This window comes from Drosophila miranda, chromosome 2 (assembly GCF_003369915.1).
Source record: "Drosophila miranda strain MSH22 chromosome 2, D.miranda_PacBio2.1, whole genome shotgun sequence".
Lineage (NCBI taxonomy): Eukaryota > Metazoa > Arthropoda > Insecta > Diptera > Drosophilidae > Drosophila > Drosophila miranda.
Genome location: NC_046675.1, coordinates 15106660 through 15134347, shown reverse-complemented (window position 1 = coordinate 15134347; position 27688 = coordinate 15106660). Strand labels below are relative to the sequence as shown.

Genomic DNA, 27688 nt, shown 5'->3' with positions numbered 1-27688 from the left:
TTTCTGCTTTTTTTTTGGGGTGAAATTTTCTTAAGGCGCCAAGCGGTTGTTGGTTTTGTTGCCGTTGCTGACGTGTGCCTGGCCATAAAAATCCACTAAAGTCGGGACGACCTTGCGGCCTGGCAACAGCAACACCAGCACAGCAAGGGGGGGAGGGGAGAGGCAGAGTGTGCGATTTCTGAGAAGATATTATTTGGACTAGAGACAGAGAGAATATCGCCAGAGGCTCTGAGGCCACAACACGAATGGGAACTCAATTTGCATTACATTTACTTTGTTCGCATAATATTTTATAGGATGTCTGAGCATATACACACTCGCATAAGGACATTGTATATGGTACATGCAGAAGGAGTTCTGGGGATATTTGGCTCCTAGCAAGGAAGGTTGAATGGGGGGTAGCCTGAAAAGGAAGCGAGCTGGGGAGCAGCCTCGAACAAATCGTTGGGTCGGGGTGGCGGCAGGGTCAATGGGTGGGAAAGTCACTGGTTGAATGAGTCATGACCTTCCTTCCAGCGGAAAAAGGGTTTGTTTGCTCAATTTAAAGTTTAATTGAATGGTTTTTCCTCCCTTTTGATTGTGACTATATTTTGTTTTTTTAATTTGTTCTAGGGGTTTGAATAGGTTTTGGGTTTTGTGGAAGTTTCAGTTCATTTCGGATATTAAATATTTGGTGAAATAGTTCCGTTTTTGGTTTAAAACCCAGGAAACTAGTTCTTTTTGCTTTACGAAGCCTAGAGAACTAGTTCTTTTTGGTCGTATGCCTAATAAACTAGGTTCTTTTGGCTTCAAACGTTGTGAACTAGTTCTTTTTACATTATATGGATTTCGTGAATCATTAATTTGCGTCCCTACGCCTATCGTTAGACCTCAGTGCTGTGTGCTCGAAGTGGGAGATTTAACTAAAATGGTTCATAAGGAACTAGTTCCATAATAATGTAGAGGGTCCCTTAAGTGTCCCCAACATTGGGGGATCCCGTTTGGAATCCAGGTCAGACATAGTTTGAACTAGTTCCACGAAATGCAAAAGTGTTGCAGAATAAATATTATAAATACAATACGCAGTATATTTCACAGAAACCCATTAAGGTATTTATGGGCGGCTTCCCCCCTCAAATATCTAGGGCCCCTTCCTCATCTCCAGTTCTGGTTCCTCCTTCTCCACCTCCACTTCTAGTTCTTTTCCAGCGTAGCCTTTGAGTCAACACATCCCAAAAAAGGTCTTTCCCCTACGACAACGACAACAACGACGATGATGATGTCTGACATCTTTTATTGGGTCATATATAAAATTTGATTAGCTGCTGCCTGCCATTGCCGGGGCCTGTCGTATGGCGCCAGTTTAATGAAGCAGTCGTCGGATCCCAGTCGATTTCTGCCCTCTCGAACCGAACCTTTGTTTCCCCTCACTGATTGGACCAAAGGGAGTCGAAGAGGAAGCGAGTTTTCTCCTCTTTTTTTGTATTTTGTGGAAAAGGAAAACAATAAAACTCCAAAAGTGACCCGTCGTAAATCTCGCTGCGGGAGATTGAACCGAAAAGAGAGATATACATGCTACCATTTCTACTTCCTGCCACGCCCCGGCTTACTGCCGCGCCCCCTGTGCCTTACCTCCTTCCTTCGGGCCCCCTTTTTCGCCTCATCGAATGAAAGAACAAAAGCGGAGAACCCAGCAGAAAGCGTTGGCTACTGTTTTGGGAGTCCCTAAAAAAAAAAACTAAATGAAGGAAAACAGAAGCCTGACCTTTGACTCGGGCATTGTTTTAGCCACCATTTCTGTTTCTGTTAAGGTGATGCTGGCCCCGCAAGGGAAAGCAGGGAAAAACTCAAAAGTTCGGGCCACGCTCGAGGCGCACTTGTAACTTTCCACATAAATTAACTGTCAAAAAAAGGACACAGCAACCGGCAGCAGCGGGGGGAGCAGGTGGGCGGCGATACCACTGCCATCCAGGAATTTCCTTGTAAATTTGTCTTGTAATTACATTGGTCCCCCATCCCTCCGTCTGCGTTTTTTCCGGCTTTTCCAGCTCTCCATTCTCCTTAATTATAATCATAATTAATCAAAAGAAAAATACAAGAGAATAATGTTGAATCTTTAATGGAATTTATTTTATTTGCTCACACACGAGCCGAAATATTGCTCATACGCCACGTGCACACAGAAAGCCAAATAAAATATTCAATCGATGGGCATTAATGCGATTATGCCAGTTAATCGCTTAAATTAAGTGCATTCAGGGTTGGAATGTGGAAGGACAATAAATAAAGGAATTTCCGAATTAAAATTGCATTATAAATATATATTTTTTTGTATTTATTTTGTTTTTTAATTTTTGTATTTTTTTTAATTTTTCCTCTTTTTTTTGGTACAGATGAGCGGAATTTTCCAACCATTTTTATTACCAATTTCCCTTCAATTTTTGTTGAATAGCCTTTATATTCAGAAACAACGAAAACGGAAAATAATAACATTCCAAGGACGGGATATAATTTATACATGGCTCTGTGGGGTATGCACGATATATGTATTATTTCGTAGGCTAATATATGCTAAATGACGTACATATTCATGCCCCCCACCTCCCCAAAGCCCCCATTTTCCATATCTATTACGAATAGACCTCCACTAAACCTTAAATCTATTTGCGTTTCATTTTGGGGGGGATTTTTTTTTGGTGTTGTTTCGTTTTTGTTTGTTGATGCATAAATAAATCTTCAAATTAGTCAAGTCAAATGGGAAATTTGTCAAGATTCCTACGGATGGAACGAGGATAAGTCCTCCTCAGGAATATCCCTAATGTGGGTCCTCACTTGTCTTCCTCAGGAATATCCTTAATGTGTGCCAAGATAGTCGCAGTTTTTCTGTTTTCATTTTGATTTATTTAGGAGCTCCTCCGACAGGCCAACAGTTCAGTGTATGCGCGTGTCCTTCTGCACACACACACACACTCGTACAGATGGCATCCATCCGTAAAGGTAGATTTGCGACAGCTGCCGAGTCGAGTCGATGGATGTTTGGACGACTTTGACCTCGCCTTCAATCGCCCTTCGACTCTGCAATTAGTGGGTGTGGCTTGTGGGCGTGTGGCATGTCTTAATATAAGGGATATTCTTGTGCTGAAATTGTTTGCATATCTTTCAAGTTGTTTGCCTAATTAGCAACAATTTACGTCTCACACAACATTCATAATGGAACAGAACGGAACGGAATGGAATGGAAAACCCAAGGAGGTTGGAAGTTCATTCATTAGAGACTCCGAAGAGCGAAGGGGGGACGGGGCGGAGGGGCGCTGAAACCTAATGAATAGCCATAAATTTGTACAACTTTGTTCCCTCACAATTTCTCTCGCTCTTTCACAATTTTTCACTTGTTTTTCCTTTGCTTTTCTTTGCTTTTCTTTTCTTTTCTTTTCTTTTGTGTAGACGCAGGCGTTTGGCCTAATGTTTGGTCAATTTATTGGCAATTTCTTTGGCACCCGGGCACCTGATACCACCCTCAATGCCGCTCCCCAGATAATAAATATTCTCTTTCTGCCACTCTTATTTATATTTATATATATTTTCTTATACGTATCTCTGACTTTTGCCTAAATGCTGGAATTTGTCATATCAGCCTCAGAGTCCCTAACTTTGATTTATGTCTTGGTTTTTTTCTTCCCCCTCCCCCAGATTGTTTTTCTATCAAATCTCTGAGACACACATTTATTCGTTCATTCAGTTTACAGACAATTGAAAACGTGTACAAAGTAGACATTTCTTTTAGGCTTTTTTCAGCCTGATAAGATTTCCAGCTTATTGAACTTGAAATCGAGAATGAGAGTCTCTATGGGAAATACTTCAAACATGACTAAGTTTTTGGTTCTCTTTCGAATTGTGAATGAATGTAGATTAATATTTTGTGTGAAATAATATTGGCTGAAGGTAAAGAAGCCCAGAGAATACCCGTTGAAAGTGTTTGCAAATGTCGTGATTATAATTGAGATTAGATTAGATAAGATTAGAGACCGCTTTAGAGAGAACTATGAACATTTTTTAATTCATTTTGAATAAATGTAGATTATGACAACCGAGCAAGAGTTCTCTTGTTTTTGTTTTTAGTTGCAGCAGCACTTTTTGCATTGTATTTTGATTTTGGTTTCGCGGGATCAAGCCTCTGTCCGTCCCAGTCATGCAGGCGACATGTATTGTGTTTCTGTTGAAGAACAAATTTCTAACCAATGAGAGCAGTTTGGAGTTGGCACGTGTGCCCCTCCTTTGGGGCATCCCTCTTTTCTGGCCATCTCTTTTCGGCTTATCCCCCATTCATCAGGCACACCTTTCGTGTGCGTGCTTTGTCCGTTTATCCGGTCATTTTTCTCTGTCTCTTGCACTATTTCTCATTATGACAGAGTGGGGATTTTCTATCAAAAATATATAAACTTTCACATATAAATCGATGAAAGCGGATAAATAATGTTGTGGAGACTGCCATTTCCTCGACTGCCTTTTGTTTTTGGGTGTGTCTGCAGCAGCATCGATTTGCATTCAGTGAACGATGCTCTCAGAATTATTCAGTATTTCATACACTGAAAAAAAAAAGAGAGAGCACGGGTGCAGGGATACAACCAAAAAACAGGCGGAGCATCCGCCCGAGAGGATTACCAGATCCTGAACAAAACGTGCCTCTTCCTTTCAAAAAAGAAATATCATATTTTCCAACAAGAAAAACCCGGAAAAGTTTTGCTGGTTTGCGTTGCACATTTTATGAAAAGCAGCAGAGAAGTTGAGAAGCAAAAATTGCATTTTTGTACAGATGTCGGTGGCAGCATCTAAAAGGGGGGGAAGTAGGAGGTGGGGCAGCCTCCTCGTCTCATATTTTTGGCCGCAAAAAGTTTGGCACCGTGGTAGTCCTTGGCTCTCTCCTTCTCTTGCAGACTTGTGGCATGAGAAACCATTTTGAATTTTCAATATGAAAAGCCATTTCTCTGGCTTGCCTCGTCACGCCCAGTGGCCCAGACTGCCTGCCACACGCTTGGGTCATTTGTCAGTAATTAATTTTGTGAGTGGCTTCCATAAATTTGGGGCGATTTGAGATCATCTTCAACCGATAAATATTCGTTTTGTTTTCGGCACAATATAAATTGTCGTTGCAAGCAACATGTGACGACGGAGCATGACGCAACAAGCGGCAGATGATTGGTCACTTTCTGTGGCAGATATGCATATCATTGATTGTTGCATTTTCCCCCCCATGAAAAGGACAGCCTTTTCATTATATTTGTCTCCAGATATTGTGTATCTTGAGGATGCTTGGAAACTCGAAAAGTTTTTGCTGGACAAACAGAGCTAGAACCCATTTTAAATCAATTAAAACGCACTTGACAGGCAGTCCTTTTTTTGTTGAATAATTGTTGTGGGAGCTGATGGTTTGAAGAGGCAATGGAAACAATTCTAAGAGGTTCGTTTGAAGGTTTCTAAGATGCTGTGTAAATCAGCGGTGAGAAGACATTTCTGGAGCTTTCCAAGAACAAATTTTAGAAAAATCATGCACACGACAAGCAAGTATTATGTACATTGAGCATGGATGTGCCCACCGCTAATCTGTAGACATGGCTCGAATGCTATTTAAGGATCAGGATGCAGAGATCTGCCAGCTATCCTGAGCTGCTTTGGAACAGGAGATGAATCTGCTAAAAGTTTTGATGCATGGAATCCTGTAATTCCATTTCAACCTCAAAAACTATCCTGAGAGTTCTTTAATGCCATAGAAAAATTTGTTTTGGCAACATACTTTTAACAAATTCATGTGACAAATAGCACACAACACGCTTCAGAAAAATGTTGCCTTGACAACATTTTAAAGGATAAGGTAAGGATAAGGAAACCACAGCTAAAGCTTTTCCCCTGTTTACAAGTGGCTGTGTGCTCTCCCCCAAGTATACGTGTACTCGAATCTTACCATTTTCCTGTTTTTGTGTTGCATCCTGTGCACTCTGCACACTCCCTCTCGCTGGCAATGTCATTCGATCTGTTGTCCTTGCCACTTGCTGCTGCCTCGTTGCTGTGACAACTGAGTTAAAAATCACTTGGCAACTGTATCTTGGAAGCTGCTGCTGCAACAGCTGCCAAAATGTAATGCAGCCTTAATCAATCCCCCCCAAAGTAGTAAGGAAGTTGCCACAGAGAAGTAGACGGCAGCATAGATTGGTGGAGCACTGGAGGAAATCAATGAATCGTCGGGTTTCTCTTTTTCTGCTTGTCTGGCCATCAGTTTTCATGCCCTTCTGCGTTTCATGGAACACGAAACACGGTTTGATCTCTCGGTTTGACGACTTCTGTACCCTTGACAGTACGCAAAGCGTTGCCGAATCCCTTCAGCCTTCAGTCCTTTGTCACAGTTGTCCTTGTCTTTTGCGATGCCTCTCCCTGTCGTTTCATTCTGTGTGTGGGTGACGAAATTTGCATAGTTTTCAATTAAATTACCCTCCTCCTGGGAGTCACGCAATGCAGTTGGGATGCTGTGTGTGTGTGTGGCATGTGGCATGGGCTGTGTGGCAGGTCATGACAATAGAAGGCTATCTTGTGGGACTAATCGAGGGCGACTGAAGGATTTCGAACTAGAGACAGAATCAGCAATCGGAGAGGAACTAGAGCCAGGATCCCTCAAAGAAGCACTAGTAAAACGGAATTCGGAAGCGGTTCTGATGGAGCTCCAATAGAAGTGTACGCAGAACCACTTAAAGAATGAAAAGCAGAACCAGAAGTATGACTAGAACTAGAGCTAGAACCAGATGCAATGATAGAAATATAGAAGTACGATAAAAGATGGAACTTTTAAAAAATCAGAGTTGATTATGGAAGATCAGACGGAACTACTTTTGGAACTATAACTAAATATTGAACTAAAGCCTGACAGCTTAATGAATATTTCATACAAAAATGTAAACCTTGAAAATCCCAAAAGCTGACTTCTCTCTCGGAAGTACTATTTGTTATTGTGTGCAAAAGTTCCTTAACGGATTAAAAACAAATAACATTGAATCCCCAATCAATAGAATGACCAAACAAAGTTCTGAAACCCCATACAATATGTAAACTGTTGATAAACTTCGAAAAAGGTTAAAAAAGGGATTTCAAATTGGATTTTTCACAGATTTTGTTGTTGAAAAAGTAAAGCAAAAGTTTGACCTACTTTTGCAACCATTTCGAACCAGAAAACACCCAATAACACAGAAGATTTCCATCATTATTATTTCTCGCTGGTTTACCGCTCAATTCAATGAAAAATTCATTAAATAACAACATTCCAAAGCAAAAACTAGATTTTCATCAGTATTATTGTTGCTGTATTTCCTAGTAAAAGTGGCACAGCACCGCACACACGCATACATGTGTGATTTCCGCTGTGGAATGTAAAATTCATTAAATAAATAACATTCGCTAATTTGTGTAATTATTTATATTTATGCGACAGCTGCAAATTTCCGCACGTTTCATGGGGGCGGGCTCCACGAGTACATCCTGTCTGTTGCTCCTCCGTTGCTTTGGCACGAACAGGCGCACACGTGCTATCCCATGGCCCCATTCTCATATCCACACATCCACATGTGGAGGAAGGTCGCAAATTAAATGAGCGAGAGCGCCCCATAAGCAGGCAACACATTTCCACATATTTTCAATGATTTTTTTTTTTTCGGTGCCTGACTTTGCTTTGCCCTCTCTCCTCCTCTCTCCCTGTCTCTCTTTAGCTTTCCATTCTCTTTTCGCCATTTTTTTGTTACTCTCTTTTCGAAAATGTCTGCCATTTACTTTCCGTTTCCGTTACATTCTGTGCACGGACGGACTTTTGTTGATAAGATATTACGTATATCATTTCGGAAGGGGGGCAGCTTTGTGTCTGCCTTTCGCTCTGATGTAATTTGATTCGCTTTTAGTGCAAATATGGGTTAATGCGATTTTTATGTCATTTATTTGACGCTTTTTTTTTATGGGTCGCATGGGTGGTCGCTGTATCTCTTTGGGGTTATCCACCCTCTCCCACAGCAAATGGAAATGTTCTGTTGCTCTGCAGCGAAAATGTGGCTTTTTCATAGTCGTATCTATGGCATAACTGAATCGATAAAACCATACCATACCCCTCCCAACCCGCTGTCGCTATCCTTTGAATCTATTGTCAACATATCATCAGAATCATGAGAAAATATGCCAACGAGAGGACCCCTCTTCGATGCAGACTAGTACAGTGCTGCGTATGTGGGAAATAAACTCTCTGTCTCTCTTTATCTGTGGCAGCTGCGACCTCCTTCCAACTGCTGACAGTTGCATGACATATGCAGTGGCCACAACCGAATGTTGCAGTACCAGAAACGGGAATGGCAACCTGCAGTTGATGACGAAGCAGCTGCCCTTCCCAGCGCCATTTGCGGTTGCAAAATAGGGTGCCCCGGTGCAGCCTAGATCACGTAGAACCCATCAATATATTATCACACACGAAATGAGATACGTACATAGGCACATGCTCTAGATACAGAGAGCGGGAGGGAGGGAGAGCTTAAACAAAAATCAATGATAATCCATTTAAGCCATTAACAACAGACGGGGCTGGGGCGACAACTGCCAGAGCCAGTGGTAATGCAACTGCAACTGCAACAGCATTTAGCTGCACTTTGCCCTCTGCACTGCACTGCGCGGCACTGCTTATGTAAGATATCACTAGATGTACTATTATATATGGCAAACATTACTCGGTGAAGAATGGCATAGTAAAAAGTAAAAGCACATCCATATTTAAATGAAATTTTCGGTTTTTAAACACAAAAATGTTAAAATTAAATAGATTTCGATTTAAGAACACATTTATTAAAAAATCTAATTTTAAAACGCTTTAAAATACATTTGTAGGGAAATATGAAAATATTTAATTTTGTATAAGAAATATATTTATTTTAAATATGAAATATATTTAACTAAAATAAATAAATCTAAATTAAATATATTTTTAAAACTTAAACTCTCGAAATCTGAATATCACACTTTCAGGGTGTTTTTTTCCCTGGGTGTATATATGGATGGTATACGGAGGATGTCGAGCGCGTCTCTCTCAATGTGCATGTCGAATGTGCGTGATGATGGCAGAGCAGCAAACCAGCCAAACGTGACCTCATCCATATTACACAGGCGTCAGCCACCCACTCCCACTCCCAGTCCCAATCCCCACTTCCTATACGCGGTATGTGGCATGTGGCAGGATGGGAGGGGGGCTCACGTGAAATGTTTGTGTTTAACAATTGCTAAACATTTGGAACGCACTGTGCGAGCAAATATGCAAGAATCCATATACACTTTCATAAGTAAACAGAGCACCACTCCCAAGAGATCCGCACTAAACAATGACCTACAAAGCGTACAAGAGGGGGAGTGCTTGTGACCCACAAGCTAATAAGTTGTTTGATCATCTCTATAGAATGAGTTCATTGAGTTCAGGGTTTTCCGTGTGTACCTCAACAAAAGTCTTTCAGCGATTTATTCATTTATTTATAAGTAAAAAACTATAAAGTTTATGGCTCTAGCTTTTCTAGAATGTTTATACCAAAATTTTCACTGGAATTCCCGTTTCATTTCATTTTCTATTTCCTCGTGGCCACGCACAGAAGCTTAAAGTAAGGATTAGCTTCAGGAAAAAAACAGCACACAACAGAACATATACGAAAAATTCGATCAGTGTACGCATTTAATTATTTATTAAAATAAATCTTTGTTTGCTGGTGCTGTCGCTGCTGCAGTTTATCGATTGCCGGCTGCTGCATCTGTTGGTGAAATCTGTTTAAAGATTTATGAGAACTTGTTTGGGTTTCGGCTTTACGACTATACATTAATTCACAGTACTGTGACGTCAAGCGATGCTCTGGTATTCCAGGGATCACCATGATGATGATGTGATGGCTGATTGTTGTTTGGCTTACTCTCGGAACGGCCGTTTGTTTATTCCCCCAGCTATACCTATTTCTATCCATTTTCACATTCGCTTGACTCATCTATTGACTCTTTAAAATATTCACACTTTATTTTTGCAGTGTTAATTGTTGCCTTCCGGTGATTCATTCCCGCGCTCGTTCTCAAACCTTTGTGACCCACGGCAATTGACTTTGTGTCTCGTGTCACTGCAATTTGTACAGCCAGTACCCAGTGCTCGGTAGAGGGTATTCGAATGGGTATATTCTTCTTAGACTAACTATGTATAACGATTTATAAGATTATTATAATCTGTTGGAAATGCATTTCGATTGTAGAGTTATGCATGGGAAACCCGATCTAAAAGGTATTCCATATGCTAAATACCCCACTCCAAAGTCGTTCTTCGTTGCCTGTCACGGAATGTGGAATGTAATTGTTGGGTTTTAATGATGCCATCGATGGCCACAGTTGCGTTTGAAATACGAATATGCAAATCAATGCAATTGCATGGAAATTGATTTGATTTGCTCTGTGTTTTTGTGTGGCATTGCCCTATCATAATATTGTACATTCAATTTGTGTGGAAAACGTTTACGTCAGAGACATGTAATTTCAATTTAAATTAAAATCATTTTAAGCTGCTTAATCAGTTGTAAATCGTTGTGGAAAATGGCAAAATATCAGATTGCTGTGTTCCTTTCACTTATTGGAAATTGTTCTGGCAGAGCTTGAAAGATTTTCTTTCCACTTTCTCTCATTCTCACAAATGCTTTCACCTTTTCTTCTTAGTGTCTGTAGAATATCGGACTATAATTTTCTCCCCCTCTCTTGAGCTCTCTTTCTTCCCGGCTTTCAGTCTGACTCACTCCCTCCACTCCACCCCACTGAACGGACAATTGGTCTTTCGTTGATTACAATTTGCGGTATTTTCTGCCACTCTCCTTCTCCCTCCCTCTCTTTTGTTTGCTCTTTAAACTTACTTCTCATGGCTTTTGTTTCTGTTTTGTGCAATTTCACGCCAACGCGAGCATTTGTTGTCTCATTTTAATAATCCCCTCTGCCGACATCGCTGCTGGCCTCAACTCTTCTCCTTGTCTCTCTTGCTCTTTTGCCAAACAATGAGCGAGTAAGTCATTTGCCATGAAATATTTACGCCTCTCATTTGTATACGTGTGTGTGTGTGTGTGAGTGTGTTGGTGCGTGTAAATAAACGGTGCATAAATGAGGGCGCGCGCGTGATATATTCATGAATGATGACAGTGCAGCAGCAGCGAGCCACCGTTGACCTTGTAATTATTTCACAGTATTTCACCTTTTTCTTGGTCTTCATTCCGCCAACATGTACGTCGCCTTCGTCCTGCTGGAAACAGAGACCTCTGCTGCTGGTTTGCTGATTTAATACTGCCCCATACTCTCAGAGCTGCTCTGCTGCAGTAGATGTTCCAAGTTGTAATTGTATGAGTTGAAACTTTGAGTCTGGCACTTGCATATGTACATATGTATGTACCTATTCGCAAACAAGACAGGAGGCCTTTTAGCACTGCTTCACCTTTTATTAACATGCCTTGATCTTGCTCGCAGTGCTGCTGCTGCGCCGATTCTCTCACTACTACAGTTTCTACCTGCTGCCTCTGCTACTGTTTTTACCTCTGCTGCGCATGAATTCGCAGCTTTTGTCTCTTTTGCTCTTTCCATCTCTGCCAGCAGTGCGGCCGCTGCTGATCCTTCTATCGCGCTGCTGCTGCTGCTGCTCTCATTGTTACTGTTTATACTGCTCTCGCAGCGCTGCTGAAGCTTTTGACTGGGTCTCTGCATCTCTCGCTGCCAATGCTCTCTGCCTCTTTCCATTGTTTCTCTCTCTGCCGCCCTGTCAGGGTTTCCACCTCTGTTTCCGTTCACTTGTCTTGGCTTCGCATACCCGTCATGCGAGTCAATTAAAGTGCAATGCAAACACTGAATCCCGTCACGTGCAGATGGGTTTCGGGATGCCCAATGGCTGTTGTTTGTATGCTTTTTCTTTCTTTATTTTTTTCCCACCCTTCCCCCGGGTTTTATTGTGTTCATGGCATATCCAACGAAAAGCGTTTAATGGATTTTTCCATTTATTTGCGGTGAAAAGTCGGTACTTATGGACTTTATCTCACTTACATTCGCATATCACAAAGTGAATGCTTTATGGTCACATTGAATAATTGCTAAAAGTGTTATAAAGCTGTTAAAGCTGGTATTTGAAGATTGAAGAGATTGAAGAGCTATCAACAAAAAAATGTTGCCCAAATGATAGTATAATTCCCTTAAGTGCCTTTAGATTCCCTCTTGATGGGCAATTTTTCGAATTCTATCAATTTGATCATCCCTAAACGACAAATCCCCTTTGAACGCTTTTGTCGAGGCTCACGTTTTACAGATAATGTTTTAATGCAATTCTATCAAATCAATCAGCTTTAAATTGATTAACTATCTAACGAACTATCTCTATATTTTCATGGAAACACGTACAAATTTACATATTTTCCCCCCATATTTCGTGAACATCCGGCCATCTGCTAATTGGCAAATATTGGGCATCGCTTTGAATGTCTGACAAACCATATGCAAAAACCTCCATCAACTGGCTGGATCTCCCACGTATACAGTACACACAATATCTATCCGGAACAACCATCGTTTATCCCCACCAATCCCCCCACCCATCCAGCGGCCGGCCTGCCATTTCGACGACAATTTTATATAGTTTGCATTTCAATTTGTTTTGCGGTGGCTGGGGGAACAAAAAAAAATTGCGGCCTGCGTGAAAAGCCATCGATTTTTGTGGTTGTTGTTTGTCCATTTTCTGGCCACGCCCACTTGATTGCATTAGCCCTGATCGCTTGGTTGCATGCAAAGTGGCGCGCCTAGAAGGGAGAGGAAGGGGGGGGCTAGAGGCCGGCCGGGCAACTCCCTTTTGGATTTCTCTGGGGGCACAATTTATTTTGCAACGTCTCGTTATAAAGATTCTTGCTTGTGTTCCTTGTCCCTCCAAGGGAATGCGCCCCGAGCAAAAGGGTATATACGAAATACGAGTATATATAGCCCCTATGGTTTTTTTATACCGTTGTATTACGTGACGTAGAAGCAACACAAAAAGCCAACAGCTTGGCCTGAAATAAAAGTAGCTGCAGCTGAGAAAAATAAATGTTGTAAGTACGTGCGGCTAAACACGTGTACTTGACTTGTTGGCCATATAAGGCAAGCCGGGCCGGTCCCAATTTGGGGAGCACAGATTGTGTTTTTTGCGTACACATCGTAAAAATCGACTGCGAAATTGACTGTCAAACTGTGTAACAAAAGAGACTTATTTGGGCGGAGAAATGCTGTTCAAGAGATTTCGATTTATGCTACGTTCTACACGAAATGAGGTAAAAGGACATGGGGAAAGGTTAGGGTTATAATCTTTCCAAATTCTATGCTCATTGTCTCTTGTGGGGCAATTGGTTTGCATTTCAACCATGTAATCTCTAAAGTGGCGTTACTGCATTCAGACCGAACAATTAGGTCCCTGGTTTCACGTGTACTTGTAGTGTAGCGTCGTTGTCGGGTTACAATGGAACTAAAGCCCCCGCCCTCACCACTGCCATCACCACTCCCATTAGGCCATTGTAAGCCGAAGGGCTGGATGTGTGTAGTGCCTCAACAAAGGGACAATGAACTCACATCAGACGCGGAAAATTACGAGTCCTAAGTGGTTGGAGGCGGCAACCGCAACTACAGTTGTTTTCAGCTATCCGATAATTTATCCTAACCAGGTTGTTCCTTGCACTGAAATTATCCCTAAATACAGGAAAGGAAAACTAAAAACTAGGAAAAAGATTACGCATGGATTGAGGAAACTCATCGGAGTGAGGGGTGCTATCGATTTATAGCAGTTTATCGGTATTAATCGAGATTAGTTTTGTACAAATTTATTAAATCTTAGGCAATTACTCTTGGAAATCGTTAACACTCTTTAAAAACATTCTCAAAATCACTTGGGGAATACTTTTTACTGTATATCGATAAAGATACACACGATAAGTGTGACCAAAGCTAATTAGAAAACAAACAAGTCTCCGTTCCGCCCTCTCTTGCAGCAGGCGGATTGCGTAATTAGCGCTGATTCCATTACAGATTCCGCTTTATGCTTGTTTATTTTCGGGGGTGGAGACCGCCACTTAAATTTTCTGATTTACGATCTTGCTTTATTCGGCTCCTCTTAAGCACTTTGATTACGTCAATTCCCTCTTTCTCTCTTTCCCTCTCGCTCTCTGTGTGTTTCCCCCACTCTTTATCGTTGCTTTGTGGCTGAATTTCCACCATAAAAGTTTCAACTTATCTGAGTGTCTAATGAAAGTTGTTGCCACAAGCACACATACACACAACAGCAGTGGGGAAAGTTTTTCCCGATTAACATTCTTCTCCATCCCATTTTCTCTAATTTTCGGTTTTCGATTAGTGGACGATGGTGGGGAGAATCCCCTTTCACAAAATGTGTATTTTTGTTGCTGCTTCTCGATTTCTCGATTGCCCTTTTTTTCGGGAGGTTATCGAAAACTTGCATTTCACACGCAACACTTGACAACCCTGGAGGCAGAGAGAGAGAGAAAGGGAGCTTGGGACAGAGAGCGTCAGAGCGAGACGTGCTAAATATGGAAATGGAAATTAAGTTAGCGCCAAAGCAAAGGGAGGAGCAACAGCAGAGCCGAAAGTTGTGTCGGGCTTCTGCCTCCCGGCGCCCGACGCCTGCCTTCTCCTCCCTCAAAAATGGCGTCAGGTGGGGGCTCTGAGTGTAGGGGGGGGTGCTTGTGTGTGTGTGTGCCAGGACTGAACATAAATTAAACTCCACTTGACAACAAGGAGAGCTTCGCCTCGCTTCGTGGCTGTTGCCTGTCTGCACCACCCCCCTCCCGCTGCTCTCCTGCTCTTTTTGGGGTGCCCCTGCGGTTGCTCTGCGGCGCTTTTGTTGTTTCTGCTCATTTGCTACCAATGTTCCCCTCTCGCTCTTCTCTCCTCCCGTTATCGTTGCTGTTGTACTTGTGAGTTGTTGTTGTTCTGGATCTCGTTGTTGTTGTTTATTGTCGCTCGCTAAACAAACAAACACTTGACTACACGCACGTACTCGCCCACACACACACACACACAGAGAGAGAGAGGGAGAGAGAGAGGGAGACTGTACATTCATACACCTCCTTCCTCCCGACCTATCTCCCTTCCACACTCAATCCTACTCTCTCCTACCACCTGCTGTGTGCTAATGCGCACAAAAAGCAAATTTACATTTAGTGCTGCATACATTTCGGGGTCTCTAATGCGCCCCGCCCCCATACCTTTCCAAATAAAAACGTGTGAAAAAATATTCCCCAAATCGATGTGCAGACGACCCCCCCACGAGCTAAAGGTGTACCCTTGAATTTTCAATAATTAAATTCAATTAAATTATGAGAAAACGAGGGCAAACGCTGTGAGCAGCGGCAAAGGCCGCGGCTTCCCTCCGCCAGAGGGCTCACACATTCCACGAAAAAGATTGCGTGAGAAGGAGATGGAAAATGAACGCGTAGCCACTGAAATTTCATTTGTGCCTTCTGGCTATAATAATATTCCGATCTGATACAGATTCAGTCGTCTGGTAGATATGGTCATTCTCTATGATACGGCGTGGATGCCACAGACTTTCGTCCTTTGTGTGTGATATCACCGGAGTCTGGACTCAACATTTATTGGCTCTAGCTTTTGTAGGCTCTAAAATCTGGTCATCAAATAAGACGGAAAGACAGACAAGGCTCCATCGACTCGGTCTTTGATGCTGATCAAGAATATGTATACTTTATGGGGTCTGAAACGCTTCCCTCTGGGCGTTAAACACATCACACTTTCCCGACATATATTTTCCCATATTTTTTGTAGCAAAAGTAGCAGAAATGAAACACGAAAGACTAACTTAAATTTTGTTTTAGTCTATATATTTATAGAACACTGTTGCTTATATTTATAGAAAATTGTCTTGTGCACAAAAGTTTCAAGAATTTTGCAATTAAAAGTGGGTGTTGGGCTTGGCAGAGGAGAACGCAATTTGCAGGAGTCTCAAGGAGTTCTATCTCCCCTCGCTCTCTCTCTCCCCCTGTGTCAATACCGGCCCGCCCACTCCAGTGCTTTATAAGAAAAGCACAGCGTAAGGGGTGGCTTAAATCAAATCGCATAAGTTGGCAGCTCTTAATGACGGTACACGCACAGAAGGAGGAGCAGGAGCAGCACCAGGAGTGGGCATGGATGAGCACAGGCTTTGGCTCTGCCCGACCTGCTTCTCTTGCACTTCATCAGGCATTCAAAATCCCTAACTTTAGCCTGAGAGTTAAGTCCTCTGCCGGTTTAATCCCAAGTGCCACCGTCACCATGTCGCCGTCTCCTAGCTTCAGCTTCGTCTTCATCTTCATGCCACATTTTCCAATCTCGTGCCTCGCTCTGTCGCTCGTCGTTCTCCTTGAGTTGATGAAACGAGTCCCTCCTGTTCTCAGGACCTAAGTCCATGTATTTATGTGTGCCGTAGGTTCTTCTGGGATCTGTGGAAGGGTGGACGGAGGATGGAGGGGGGCTGAAACTTTTCAGCCCTTGGATTCCATTTAGCATAGACTTGGCTCTGGGGCGGGAGGGGTGGCTCCAGGGAAGAGAGCATTCCAACCCAAAAATGGTTGTCTATTTTTAAAGGCCAACTTTTGTGATGATTTGGAGGAGGGGGGGGCCCCGACCAACCTCCTGCTCATAAATTGGGGCACAGTGGCAGCATAACAATAAGTCACAAACACACAACGGGATACAGTTGGCTCTCTCTCCGCTCTCTCTGTGTGTGTGCTGTGTCTCTCCCTTTCATGCATAAATTTATGCGGAACCAGATGGAGGCGGAGGCGAAGGCGGAAACGCTTGACTTGGTAACAAGTCTGTGGCTCCAAGGTCCAGCCAGGCTGCCGCAACTGTTTTTCGTGGAAGGAGGCGGTTGAGGAGCGGAGTGTCGCCGCCATTTGGGCAAACATAAAAGCATTGTAAACAAACATGGCCAACGCTTATGGCCAATACACACACACACGCACACATTGTGGGAGGGAGAGTGGACAAGTGGACCCTCATATAAGCCGTAAGTTAAACCGTTAAAATTGGTTTACACAGACGTGAGGCATTCCACCATTCAGGATGCAGGATGGGAGCCGCCGGGTAGGTGCCGCCTCTGAAAAGCAGAGCGAGAAACGGAGGAGATGCCTCACCAAACAGGATGGAAATGTGAGAGCCAAAAGGATAGGGGACAGAGGGGCATACAGATTGGTAGCAAACGATGGGGAGAGCGGGATAAGGATAAGGATGGGACGAGAGGAATGTGCCACTGACAGGAGGAGGCACCAACCATTGTTGTCTGATGATAGTTTCCTATCCTATCCCGTCATCGCCATCTTATCTTCTATGAGCTGTTGGGGTTCCTCTGTGATGCGATGCGATGCCTCCTCTGCCACTTTGCCACCGGGCAAACAAGAACTCGGCCAAGTACCCCCAGCATTTACAGCATTTTACTACACAGCCAGCTAAAATGCTAGTACAGTGGTAGCTCGAGAAAAGCGAAGCCACCAAAAGATACTTTGAAAATAGTAAAAGATGAAGATGCACTTTTATATATAACTCCAGCTCCATTCTTCTTCGTAGATTACCTTTAATTTTGATATGTGCGAATAAAGATGGGATTCCTGGATATCTTAGCCAGTCTTCACTGTGGACGGAGGCCCTAATGGTTTGCCTGTACTCTTGGCAGTTGTTTGTAAGCCTCGCACTCGCACTCCACCCCACTCTGCTCACCCTTTTCGTCCTCTTCTCTGGCTGTTCCGTTCCCTTACTGTTACGTTTCCTCCCTGTTCCGGTTTCGTTCCGTTCCCTTGCTGTCCTTTGCTGTCACTTAACCGCACGCGCCTATAAGCAGGCAATATATTTTAACAGCCCCAAAAGTGGGAGTGGGATAAGCAGGAAGGGAGAGAGAGGCAAAGAGAGAGAGAGAGAGATGATAGAGGAGTGAAGCCCATTATGTGATTGTCCTGGACTGGAAAATCAGAAAAGAGATAAATGTGCAAATCGTCCTGCAGTCATATGTATGCCCCATCCCTATCCCCCCCTCCACCCACCCACTGAATCCCTTTAATAATTCCGATGATTGCAATAATAATGATGATCATGATGTGCACACAGGACGACTATGTGTGCAGCCCATTTCCCATCTGATTCGCATTTACGAGTGGGAGACAGAATGCATCAATCTGCTGCAGGCTGTGAAGTGTGTGGGCGCCACGTGTCGGACACAATTTGCAATACGAGCAAATGTCCTTGATGGTTCAATTTGATGCCAGTCGAGCTCTCGCTGCCACTGTGTGCGTGCATACGTATACGTATATGTGTACCTGCATATGTATCGTATATCCTAACCATACGGGGTGGTGTCTGTCTGGCTGTGGGTTTGGCAGCTCAGTGCCGCCCACTGATTGGGGTTACAAGCTGAATTAGCCATGCGTCCTGGCCTCCATGCCTGCCTGCTTGCCTGCCCCCGAGTTCAGTCCCGATGCAGGATTTGCGTATGCCAGAAACCCACATAAATTGTGATATGTGATGGAATGCGCCTGCCGACCTGCCACCCGCCCATTGAACCACAAATCCCCAGCTTGCGAAGGAGTCGTCGTCCGGTGTGGTGGGTTGCCACGTGTCCATCCTGGCCGAGCATCTAACAAACACCGAGCCCTGTCTCTGTTTCTGTCTCAATTTGCTGGCCTGTGGTTTCTGCCCTGTCCTGTTCCCGTCCGCCTTTTCTGGTTATGGCTTAACTCCTCCTCCTCTCACATTCTATTTCTCTCTCCCACACTGCCGGGTTCAGGTGATGCCTAGGAGAATCCTTTCGGACCCTCTCCTCCCCCTCCTCCTCCACGGTGTTCATCAGTCGATTTGCCTGCCTGACCAACTGACTGCTGTTCGGCCATTAACGCTTTGTTGCCAGCTCTAAAACCCCTGCTTCCCGGGAGACTCCTTTTGTTTAAGTTTGCACAATACAAATTCAAGTTAGAATGCGGCCAAGGACTGTTTTGGCAGGGGAGAGTGTGGAGTGGAAGTTGGAGGAGGTAGAGGAAAAGGGGAGTGCTTTTCAAAAACGATTCGTTAGCTCTCTTGGAGTAGTGGCTTCTTTGCAGTAATGGACGTTTCCAAGGTAACTATTTTTAGATTTTAGGTTAGCAAATAGATAGATAGATTGGTTTTTAAGCGTGAAGTATACTCGTATTTTATTCCATCGGGGAGTTTTCTATCGAGTGTTGAACAGAAGATCGTTCTATGTGTCTATCTATCATTCCAGTTTCCGTTTGCTTTGCAACTTAAGCTTGAAATTAGAGATGGTTCTTTCCCCTGATCGATAAACGATAATCTACCGATATCAAATTAGCGATTAACTCTCTATTCACCGATAAATGATAAATCCACATAAAAATAGGAAGAAATTGGCTTATATCGATCGATATTATAGTTTATCGATATTTATTTGTATTGTGTATCGATATCAAATTAGAGCTGCTCTGTCGTTAGATCGATAATTTAATCGTTTTCTCGGGAATATTTATTTCCCTTTGCTTAACCATCTTCTTTCGTTCCTTTAGTTCCTTTTCCGCTCGACTGTGCCTCTGGTCATCTCACGGCTACCCTCAACGAAATCATAAATTTTAAATTTAGTCAAGGACTCCGACTCTCCCCTGCCTGCCTGCCCCCCAAATGAGCCGCTGGAAAAGGGCAAGCCGTTACGCTCGACTCCACTCGATGTCTCCCAGGGAGACGGAACTAATTTGCATATTTTTCGAGCGTACTCTCCCCTTTTCTCTCTCTCTCTCTGTCTCTCTGTTTGGGGGCTTTGGCTGTCCCTCAATTAAACTGTCATGTCAAAGTCTCGGCTCTCGTCAATGGCGGCCATGCCATGCAGATTGGCGATGGCTATCGGTTGGGCTATCGTTGTCTGGGGCTCTCTCTCTCTCTCTCTCTCTCTCTCTATCTGTTTCTCAATATCTATGTCCCTATCTAGTATTTTCCTCTCTGCATATCTGCTGTCTGTATGTTTTCGCTGGTCTCCTCTTTTTTGGCTTTCACGGCCCCGACACGTCGCTGGCATTTTAAGTGCCAGCCTTCCACAGAGGGTACGGCAGTAGCCTCCTCGTCCTCGTCCCCTCCCGCCCCGCCCCGTTCTTCTGGCTGGTCTGTGCCTACGTTTTGGCATCATTTCGATTCAATTTTCTCCTCTCTCCTTGCGACTGTTGCTATTTCTGGCCTGGACTCAAAATGGCAGCCACAGAAGCACACAGCCAACATCCATTCGCAGCACCAGGCGGCATCAGGAATCAGGCATCAGCAACAGCAACAGCAGCCGTTGCCTTTTGACATTTCAAATTGATGCTCTGCGATTTATGTACGCCATTTGTGCTCTCACACACACACACACACGAGTCCCTTTCCTCCTCCTCCCCCCTATGCAAACAATGTCGAATTATACTTATTCGATTAATTTATCGAATGTATTTCCATGCTTGACCATCAGGCAGTACAATGGCAGTTCTTGGGAGTGGCGTATAGTCTTAGGAGATATTTGAAGGATGGAATCCTCGAATTAAAAAAGATCTAAATCTAGAAGTGTCCCAAGATGTGTTTAGATTTATTTTGCAGCATATATCGAATGTATTTTAACTCCTTTAATGTCGATAATGCATTCAGTAAATATTTAAAACCGAGGGGCGCTACTGCATGATGCGTAGCACAAGTAAGGAGTAATTTTTCAAGTATTTCATATCTATATCTTAAGATTATCATCCTCCCAGTGGATGACTTCTTATTCTTCTTATTTTTCTAAGAAAAGTGTAATTTTCAAGCACAAATAATTCATTCAAAAATTCGCCGACTCCCACTCGAAGTGGAAAACATTTTTCCTCGAATTTCAATCCGAAAATAGTTTTCCCCGAACTTTAATAATGGTTTTGGCAAATGGTTTACGAGCAAAAGTTTAACAATTTGCAGATTTCATTGAGTGCAGCGTGTACGTGGCAACTGGAGAGCCCAAAGCCCAGGGCCCAAAGCCCAGGGCACAGAGCAATAAAAATAGTTGAAAGCTTAACCCAATTTCGTGTGACGGCAGAAGCACCTGAGTTGTGGCAACTGCCGCCTCCGTGGGGGATACACGGGCGAGACGAGTGGACGAGTGGCTGAGACTTCTGGTAGAAGGCTGTCTGCACTTTCCTCGCTTCGCAGAAGGTCCTTCCTTTTGCTTATTAAGATGTGACTATTTTTAAACATTTCTCCGTGTGTGTTTGTGGTGTGGCTGCTGCTGTCCGCCAGCAAATGTCGCGGCGGGCACTGCAGTGACGCAAATTACGCGGCATCGAGAAATCAACGGGGGTGGGTGTAGCATAAGTGGGTTGATTGGTGCCCGCGATTCTGGCTGATGTCATCAGACAAGGACAAGGACCTGCCTGCCCCAGCCCCTGCCCGTCATTTTGGTGCTACCCCAACGCCAAATTAAATAAATAGAAAATGTTTTGTGTGTGTGTGTGTGTGTGTGAGGGGGCCATCGCTCTAATGAAATTCTAACACGCGCAACACATTTCCAAGTAGGCGGATGGATAGATTCGGTGGCACAGCAACAAAATGTCCGATGATGGCCAATGCCAAGGCATCATCTGGTGGTTCGGTTCTCGGCTTAGTAATGAGCCACGCATGCAAAAAGCATTCGAGGTCAGGCATCGAGTAGGTCGCCTGCCATGACCTTCACCAGAGACACAATGGGGAGCACCCCTCGGGGGGGGCGAGGTGTTGCCGAGGCAACCAACCGCATGTGGCATGAGGCACGAGGCCTGGGTCTGTGTGTGGAACAGGACTTCCTGTTGCTGGACCTTGCATATCCTTTGGCCTGCACTTCCCAGGCGATTCGATAATCTCGTTTCCGTCGCCACAGGAAGTGGCATGCAACGGCCTTAAAGACCCATTAAGAGATAAACAGATGACTTTTAGCTCTGAAAATGATTTCCACGCAAGTGTTTCCACCATCAATAGCTCAAGACCTTTTAGAATATTAAAAGCGACCTGTTTTTCCATTAATCGTAGAGCGAGGGATAAAGAGAGAGTATATTTGCAAGAATTCCACACTTTTACTTGATAATCATTTAACACTTTTCCCACATCTGTACTCCTTCTTCCTTCAGATACAAAAAAAAAAAAACTCGAATGGAAAAAGCCCAAGCCAAAGGCAGCCACAATGCATACAAATGAACGGAGGAGCAGGACCAGGACGAGGACCAGAACCAGAACCAGGAGTCACGTAGCATAGAGGCGGAAGGATTGCCAGAGGAGGTTCTAATTAAGCCAAGACGGAGGCCGGGGCCTTGGGTTGTGGGTCCTAGGTCCCGGGTTCTGGGTCCTGGGTCCTGGGCCAGAATTAATGGAGCCAGCCGAGAGCCCAAGAGTGGAGCAAGCATTTTCGGTGTTCACACAAATTAAATTTCATCAAGTTTATTTGCTGTAAATGAGGCAACATCCAGCCGAGACGCCGCCCGACCGCCCGCGTACTCCAGATGTCTCATAATTTAATTTGTGCCCCCCCCTTCCCGAAACCCCTTCCTTTTCGCCTGAGCTGAGAGCTAGCACGTGTTGCCATGTTACACTTTAAACGTTTCGACGAGAGGAAGAGAAAAAGAGAGAGAGAGAGAGCTCACACTCACACAGATACGATACACATTGAGGGCTACACAGAGATACTATTCGATAGATTTTTCCATGTAAATAGTCACTATAATTATTATAATACACATAATTATGATTTCTGTTCTGCGGAAAAAAGAAACTAAAACTAAAACCCCAAAGCCCCTTAACGAAAATATCTACATTTAAAAAGGCAAACATTTATTACAAACTTTCATATTTGTACAACAAAAAATTATAACAGAAAAAAGGGTAAGAGCGAACAACCGAAAGATGTGGGGAAACTGCTAAAAGAAAAATCTATTAATTAGTAATTATTATAATGTGATGTTATATATAAAAAATCAATCGCTAAAGCAAATTAAACAAAAAAAAAACAAAAAGACACAAAACAAAACAAACAAAAATAAGGAACGAAGAAGGTCAAGCGGTATAAAACAATTGTTAACCAACATAACAGAACTTTCATTAAGTAGATTTTTCGAATTACATTTAAAATATTAAATTAATTAACAAATAGAAAGAAACGAAAGAGGCGGGAACGGAATCACAATCCACATAAATTTGCTGTATACACGAAACAAAAATGCGTTTTTCTACTCAACAACCAATAAAACAAAAACAAAAACAAAAAAGAAAAATAAAAAAATGGATAGGTAAAATGATTTTTCCAAAATTTAGAGATTAACCCCCTATAATCGTAACTATATAGTAAACCAATTTATATATATATATATTCTATGTAAATGTTGGAGAGCATCCTTATGTCGGATAATATTTGAGTTATTTGTGTGTGTGCTATATCTTCTATATACCTCTTTCTATGTCTATATCTATATAAATATGGAGGAGAGAACACGCTTGCCTTCGTCTAGCAACAGTTTTTGTGGGCCTTACTCAAGCCGAGGCCTTGTTCTTCTCCAGCCCCAAGCATTGTTCAGATATACTATACATATACATATATCCCCCCCGCCCCCATAGAGAGTGAGGAGAGCTACATATAATCCCCTATCCCCTACAACTTATTGTATTTATTATCTATGTCTCTCTCTACATCGATGTGTTCGTTTCTAAACAAAACAAAAATAACTTGTATAGTCAAAGCACGCTCTCCTCTCTCCGCACTCGAGACACAACAAAATCTTTGTAAAATATTATACGAGCTAACGAATTGTACAATTGATAAGTGCAAGAGCGAGAGCGAGCAAGAGAGAGAGAGAGAGGGGGAGTAAAGGAGGTTTTAGATTTTCTACTTAAATCGCATTTCTTCCACTTTTCATCAAAGAATTAAATTTGGAGTATCTTCAGTCTCAAACAAAAACAGAGAGAAAATCCCCCAACAAATTGTAGGTTCTATTATTTAGTTTTCTTGTTATTTATACGTATGATTAAATCTAGTTTTGTGTTTAGTTTACGTTTAAGTTTTGGCTCTGCAATAAATACAAGAAAATACATACGACGACTATATATTTTTCTATAATTTGTTTTATTTTTGATTATTTTCGAACGATGGAATTAAGAAACTAAAACTAAAACATTTCTAAAACCAAAATAAAAATTAATTGCTAAAATTAAGCGCAAAGTTCAATTAATACAAATTAGAATTTTAATATCAACATCATTTGGAATATTTATATATACACAAAATATATATATGTATATATATATACATATATACAACTCGATATATGAATAATTAGTAAAAACAAATCAAATCAATTTCCATAACAAGAGATGAGAATATTCTTAGTAACGAGTGCGGCAACAGACACTCGTGCAATTGTACTTTAAAATTGAATTAAATTCAAAAAAACACAATGAAAAATGATATAAAAAAAAAAGAAAAAAACAACAGAAGGAAGGGAAAGAAAGCCAGAGAATAGCATAAATGAAAGAGAAGGAGCGGAGTTGAATGCTCAGGAGAGCGGCACCTTCTCAAGCCCGAAGGCTGGGTGGCACAGGGCTGGCTGCCGTCAGCCTTTAAAAGAGCCACGGCCACAGACAGACAGGCACAAAACACACAAGCAGACACACGCAGATAAAACACCACACGCGAGCAGAGTTTGTCTTGGCAAACAAACAGAGCAGAGAGTGAGATGAGTGTTGGCCAGATCTTGATAGCAATAGAAAAAGGTTACAGCTGAAGCGAGTGAAGAACAACGAGAACAAAAAGAGAGAGTCATTGCCACAGCGAGACCGAAAACAAGATCCAAGGCAAAGAGCCTTGAGCAAGAGGGTCGGCGAGAGATGATTCCAGAGCGAAGGAAAAACAAAGAGCGAGTGCCTGGGCACTGGCGAGTTGTCACAGCATGAAGCTTGAGCGAGAGTCAAAGCTAAAATGAGATATAAAAAACAGAACGAGAACCGAGGCAAGAGCGAGATGTAAAAAAAGAGAGAGCCAAAGCAACAGCGAGAACCAAATGAATGATTGATTGGCGGCTGTGTCGTGAATTGGGAGCAGCAATTGCAACAATAATTCCAGGCATATCGAAGCATTTTTAGTAAAACAAAAAAACCCTCGGACGACAGCAATCAGTGAAGCGGCACACAAAACTGACGGCAATTACAAGTAAAAGCTTAGTACTTAAAAACTAATACAATAACCCATACAAATACAAATATACTCGTAAATACCAACTTTAACAGCAACCGATGATGTGAACTTCAAAAACGGAACCAGAAGAGAGCGAAGACAAACACGAAGAAAGAAAGCCCACAGAGAACACAGAGACACAGACACGGAAGACAAGAGACACACAAGCCACGAAACATAAAACACACCAGACAAAATGGATAATTACTTAATGCGGGATTCACATATGTATATTCAAAAAGCAATAATGAAGATATATTTCCAAATAGTACTATGATAAAGACAAAAACAAAAACAAAGAAAACGCCCAAAAGAAAATTCGAAAAAACTAACATGAATATATTATTTATACATAATATATTTTAATTATAGTTACAAATTAGCATATATATAATTATACATACATAAAACAAATATATACATATATATATATACTTATATGTGTATATATATATATATATATGAATATATGAATACATATAGTCCAAATAAATTAGCAAGCAAAAAAAGTGAAAAACGAAATAAAAGTTTAATATTTACAAAATATTAAAATATCAATGTGCAATTTAAAAAGCGTTTAAAACAAAACAACAACAAACAGACACACACACACACACACACAACTAATACACCTATATATACACACACATATAGAAGGATATAAACATTATATATATATATAACAGATCTACACATTTATTTAAACAAACGAAACGAAGAACAAAACTTAGCGGCGACAACAATTTACATCGCACACAGATCCACAGCTAAAAACCTACATAAAAAAAATCAAAAATTAATAAAAATAAACAAGAAAATAAACCCAAAAAAAGACCGTGCTAAATGCTAGCTATAACAAAAAACACACGGTTCAAGTCAAGTTTTTGAGAAAATACTCATAATTGTTAAAAATGTTTAAATAAATTAATAATAATAATAATGAAAAAAAAACAAAAACAAAAATGGGAAAAATGGAAAAAAAAATCCATAACAAATTGCATATTACATATATTTTTTCTCTCCTTAGAAAATTTAGTTAAAAAGAAAAGAATTACATTTAAGTGTTAGTCTTATATATAAAAAATAAATCTATACAAAAATTGAAAGACAACAAAAGAGAAAATCATGGAATGTGCCGACGAATGACGTGTGTGTGCAACGCAGAAAAAAGCAAAATGCAAACATGAAAATGCATAGAAAATCCGCAAAAAATAAAGAAAGAAAAAACTTAAATTAAGAACTTAGATTTGCCTTTGTGTTTAATATCAAGTGTGTTCTCTTATTATCATCATTATTGCATATAATTTCAGTTCATTTCCAATTGGTCAGACATGAAATGATTTACTTACGTATTGATTGAGAAATAAAAATTATTAAACGAAAAGAAAAACATCCAAGAAAAGTGTTTTAATCTCTGTGAGTCTTGTGTGGGAGGGCTCTAGGTCTCGTTTTGCGCACGGTTTCCAAGGTCTTGAATCCAGCTTGAATCTATTCTTATAAATAATCCCACTAATCATCCGTCCCATGTTTCGCTTTGCAGGAGGATAGCTTATCAGTATGGAACCGGACTGCCACTGATATGACCAGTACAACACGTATCCGTGATACGTTACGCAGGATATTAAATATACCTATAACAACTACAATGGAGTATAAGATACACTGTGATAGCCTTAAATATGTTTCAAAGTAAGTACATATGTATGTATATCGGACCGTCTGTTAGGTCTTTCCACTACTCCACTTTCAAACCTGAGGGTTAGTAGAATGCATAAATATATTGCGGTTACGGAAGATATATACATAACTTGTAAACGTTTTCGATTTTGATAATTATCCATCAGTTGAACTGCTTTACGGGTCATAAGCAGTCGATTAATCCAAGAAGCAGTATATTTCAAATGCAAGCAGTTAATTTTTCAAGTAAAGACCAGTCGAGAAAGCAGTCAAACTTTGACTGGAAGATCTATAATCTCCAATCTAATTTCTAATTTGGTTATCCAGTCAGTTACTAGAATTTATAGAATAGATCATGTGCCTAAACAGTTCATTACGATCCAATGTCTATTTGTTACCTATGATGGGGAGATATTGTAAACCCTCTGGTTATGTTTCTTATATGTACATTGAAAATACATATTTTCAATACATTGTTTCAACTGAAAACTTATATAACAAACGATATCACCCACCAGTACCTTACTCAGGGCATGCAGGCATTGTCGAAGGCCTCCAAGTCGATCTGGTTATTTATTTCATTATTATACCTCTTATGGATCGCCCAATCGACCAACAAATAAATCTCGTTCATTTGATGGATGTCGCTATAGAGAATGATTCTTCTTCTCAAGATATATATTTTAAATGGGAATGTGAATTGCAAGAACCGATTTACTAAATTTTCAAACT

The 27688-nt window shown here is 41.7% G+C and overlaps 1 protein-coding gene across 3 annotated transcripts in view; it reads left to right on the top strand.

The window, feature by feature from the left end:
* The window catches only part of LOC108154914 (eukaryotic translation initiation factor 4E type 2), a 51293-nt gene that overhangs the window by 22891 nt on the left and 714 nt on the right, over window positions 1-27688 (top strand). For 2 of the 3 annotated variants that reach the window (XM_017285369.2, XM_017285368.2), the window contains 2 exons: window positions 26820-26968; window positions 27475-27653. In XM_017285369.2, the coding sequence (XP_017140858.1) occupies window positions 26820-26968; window positions 27475-27616 (291 nt within the window). In that variant the 3' untranslated portion in view covers window positions 27617-27653. Of the gene's footprint in view, window positions 1-26819; window positions 26969-27474; window positions 27654-27688 lie in introns of those variants that run through there. The other variant, XM_017285372.2, reaches the window with a different exon arrangement.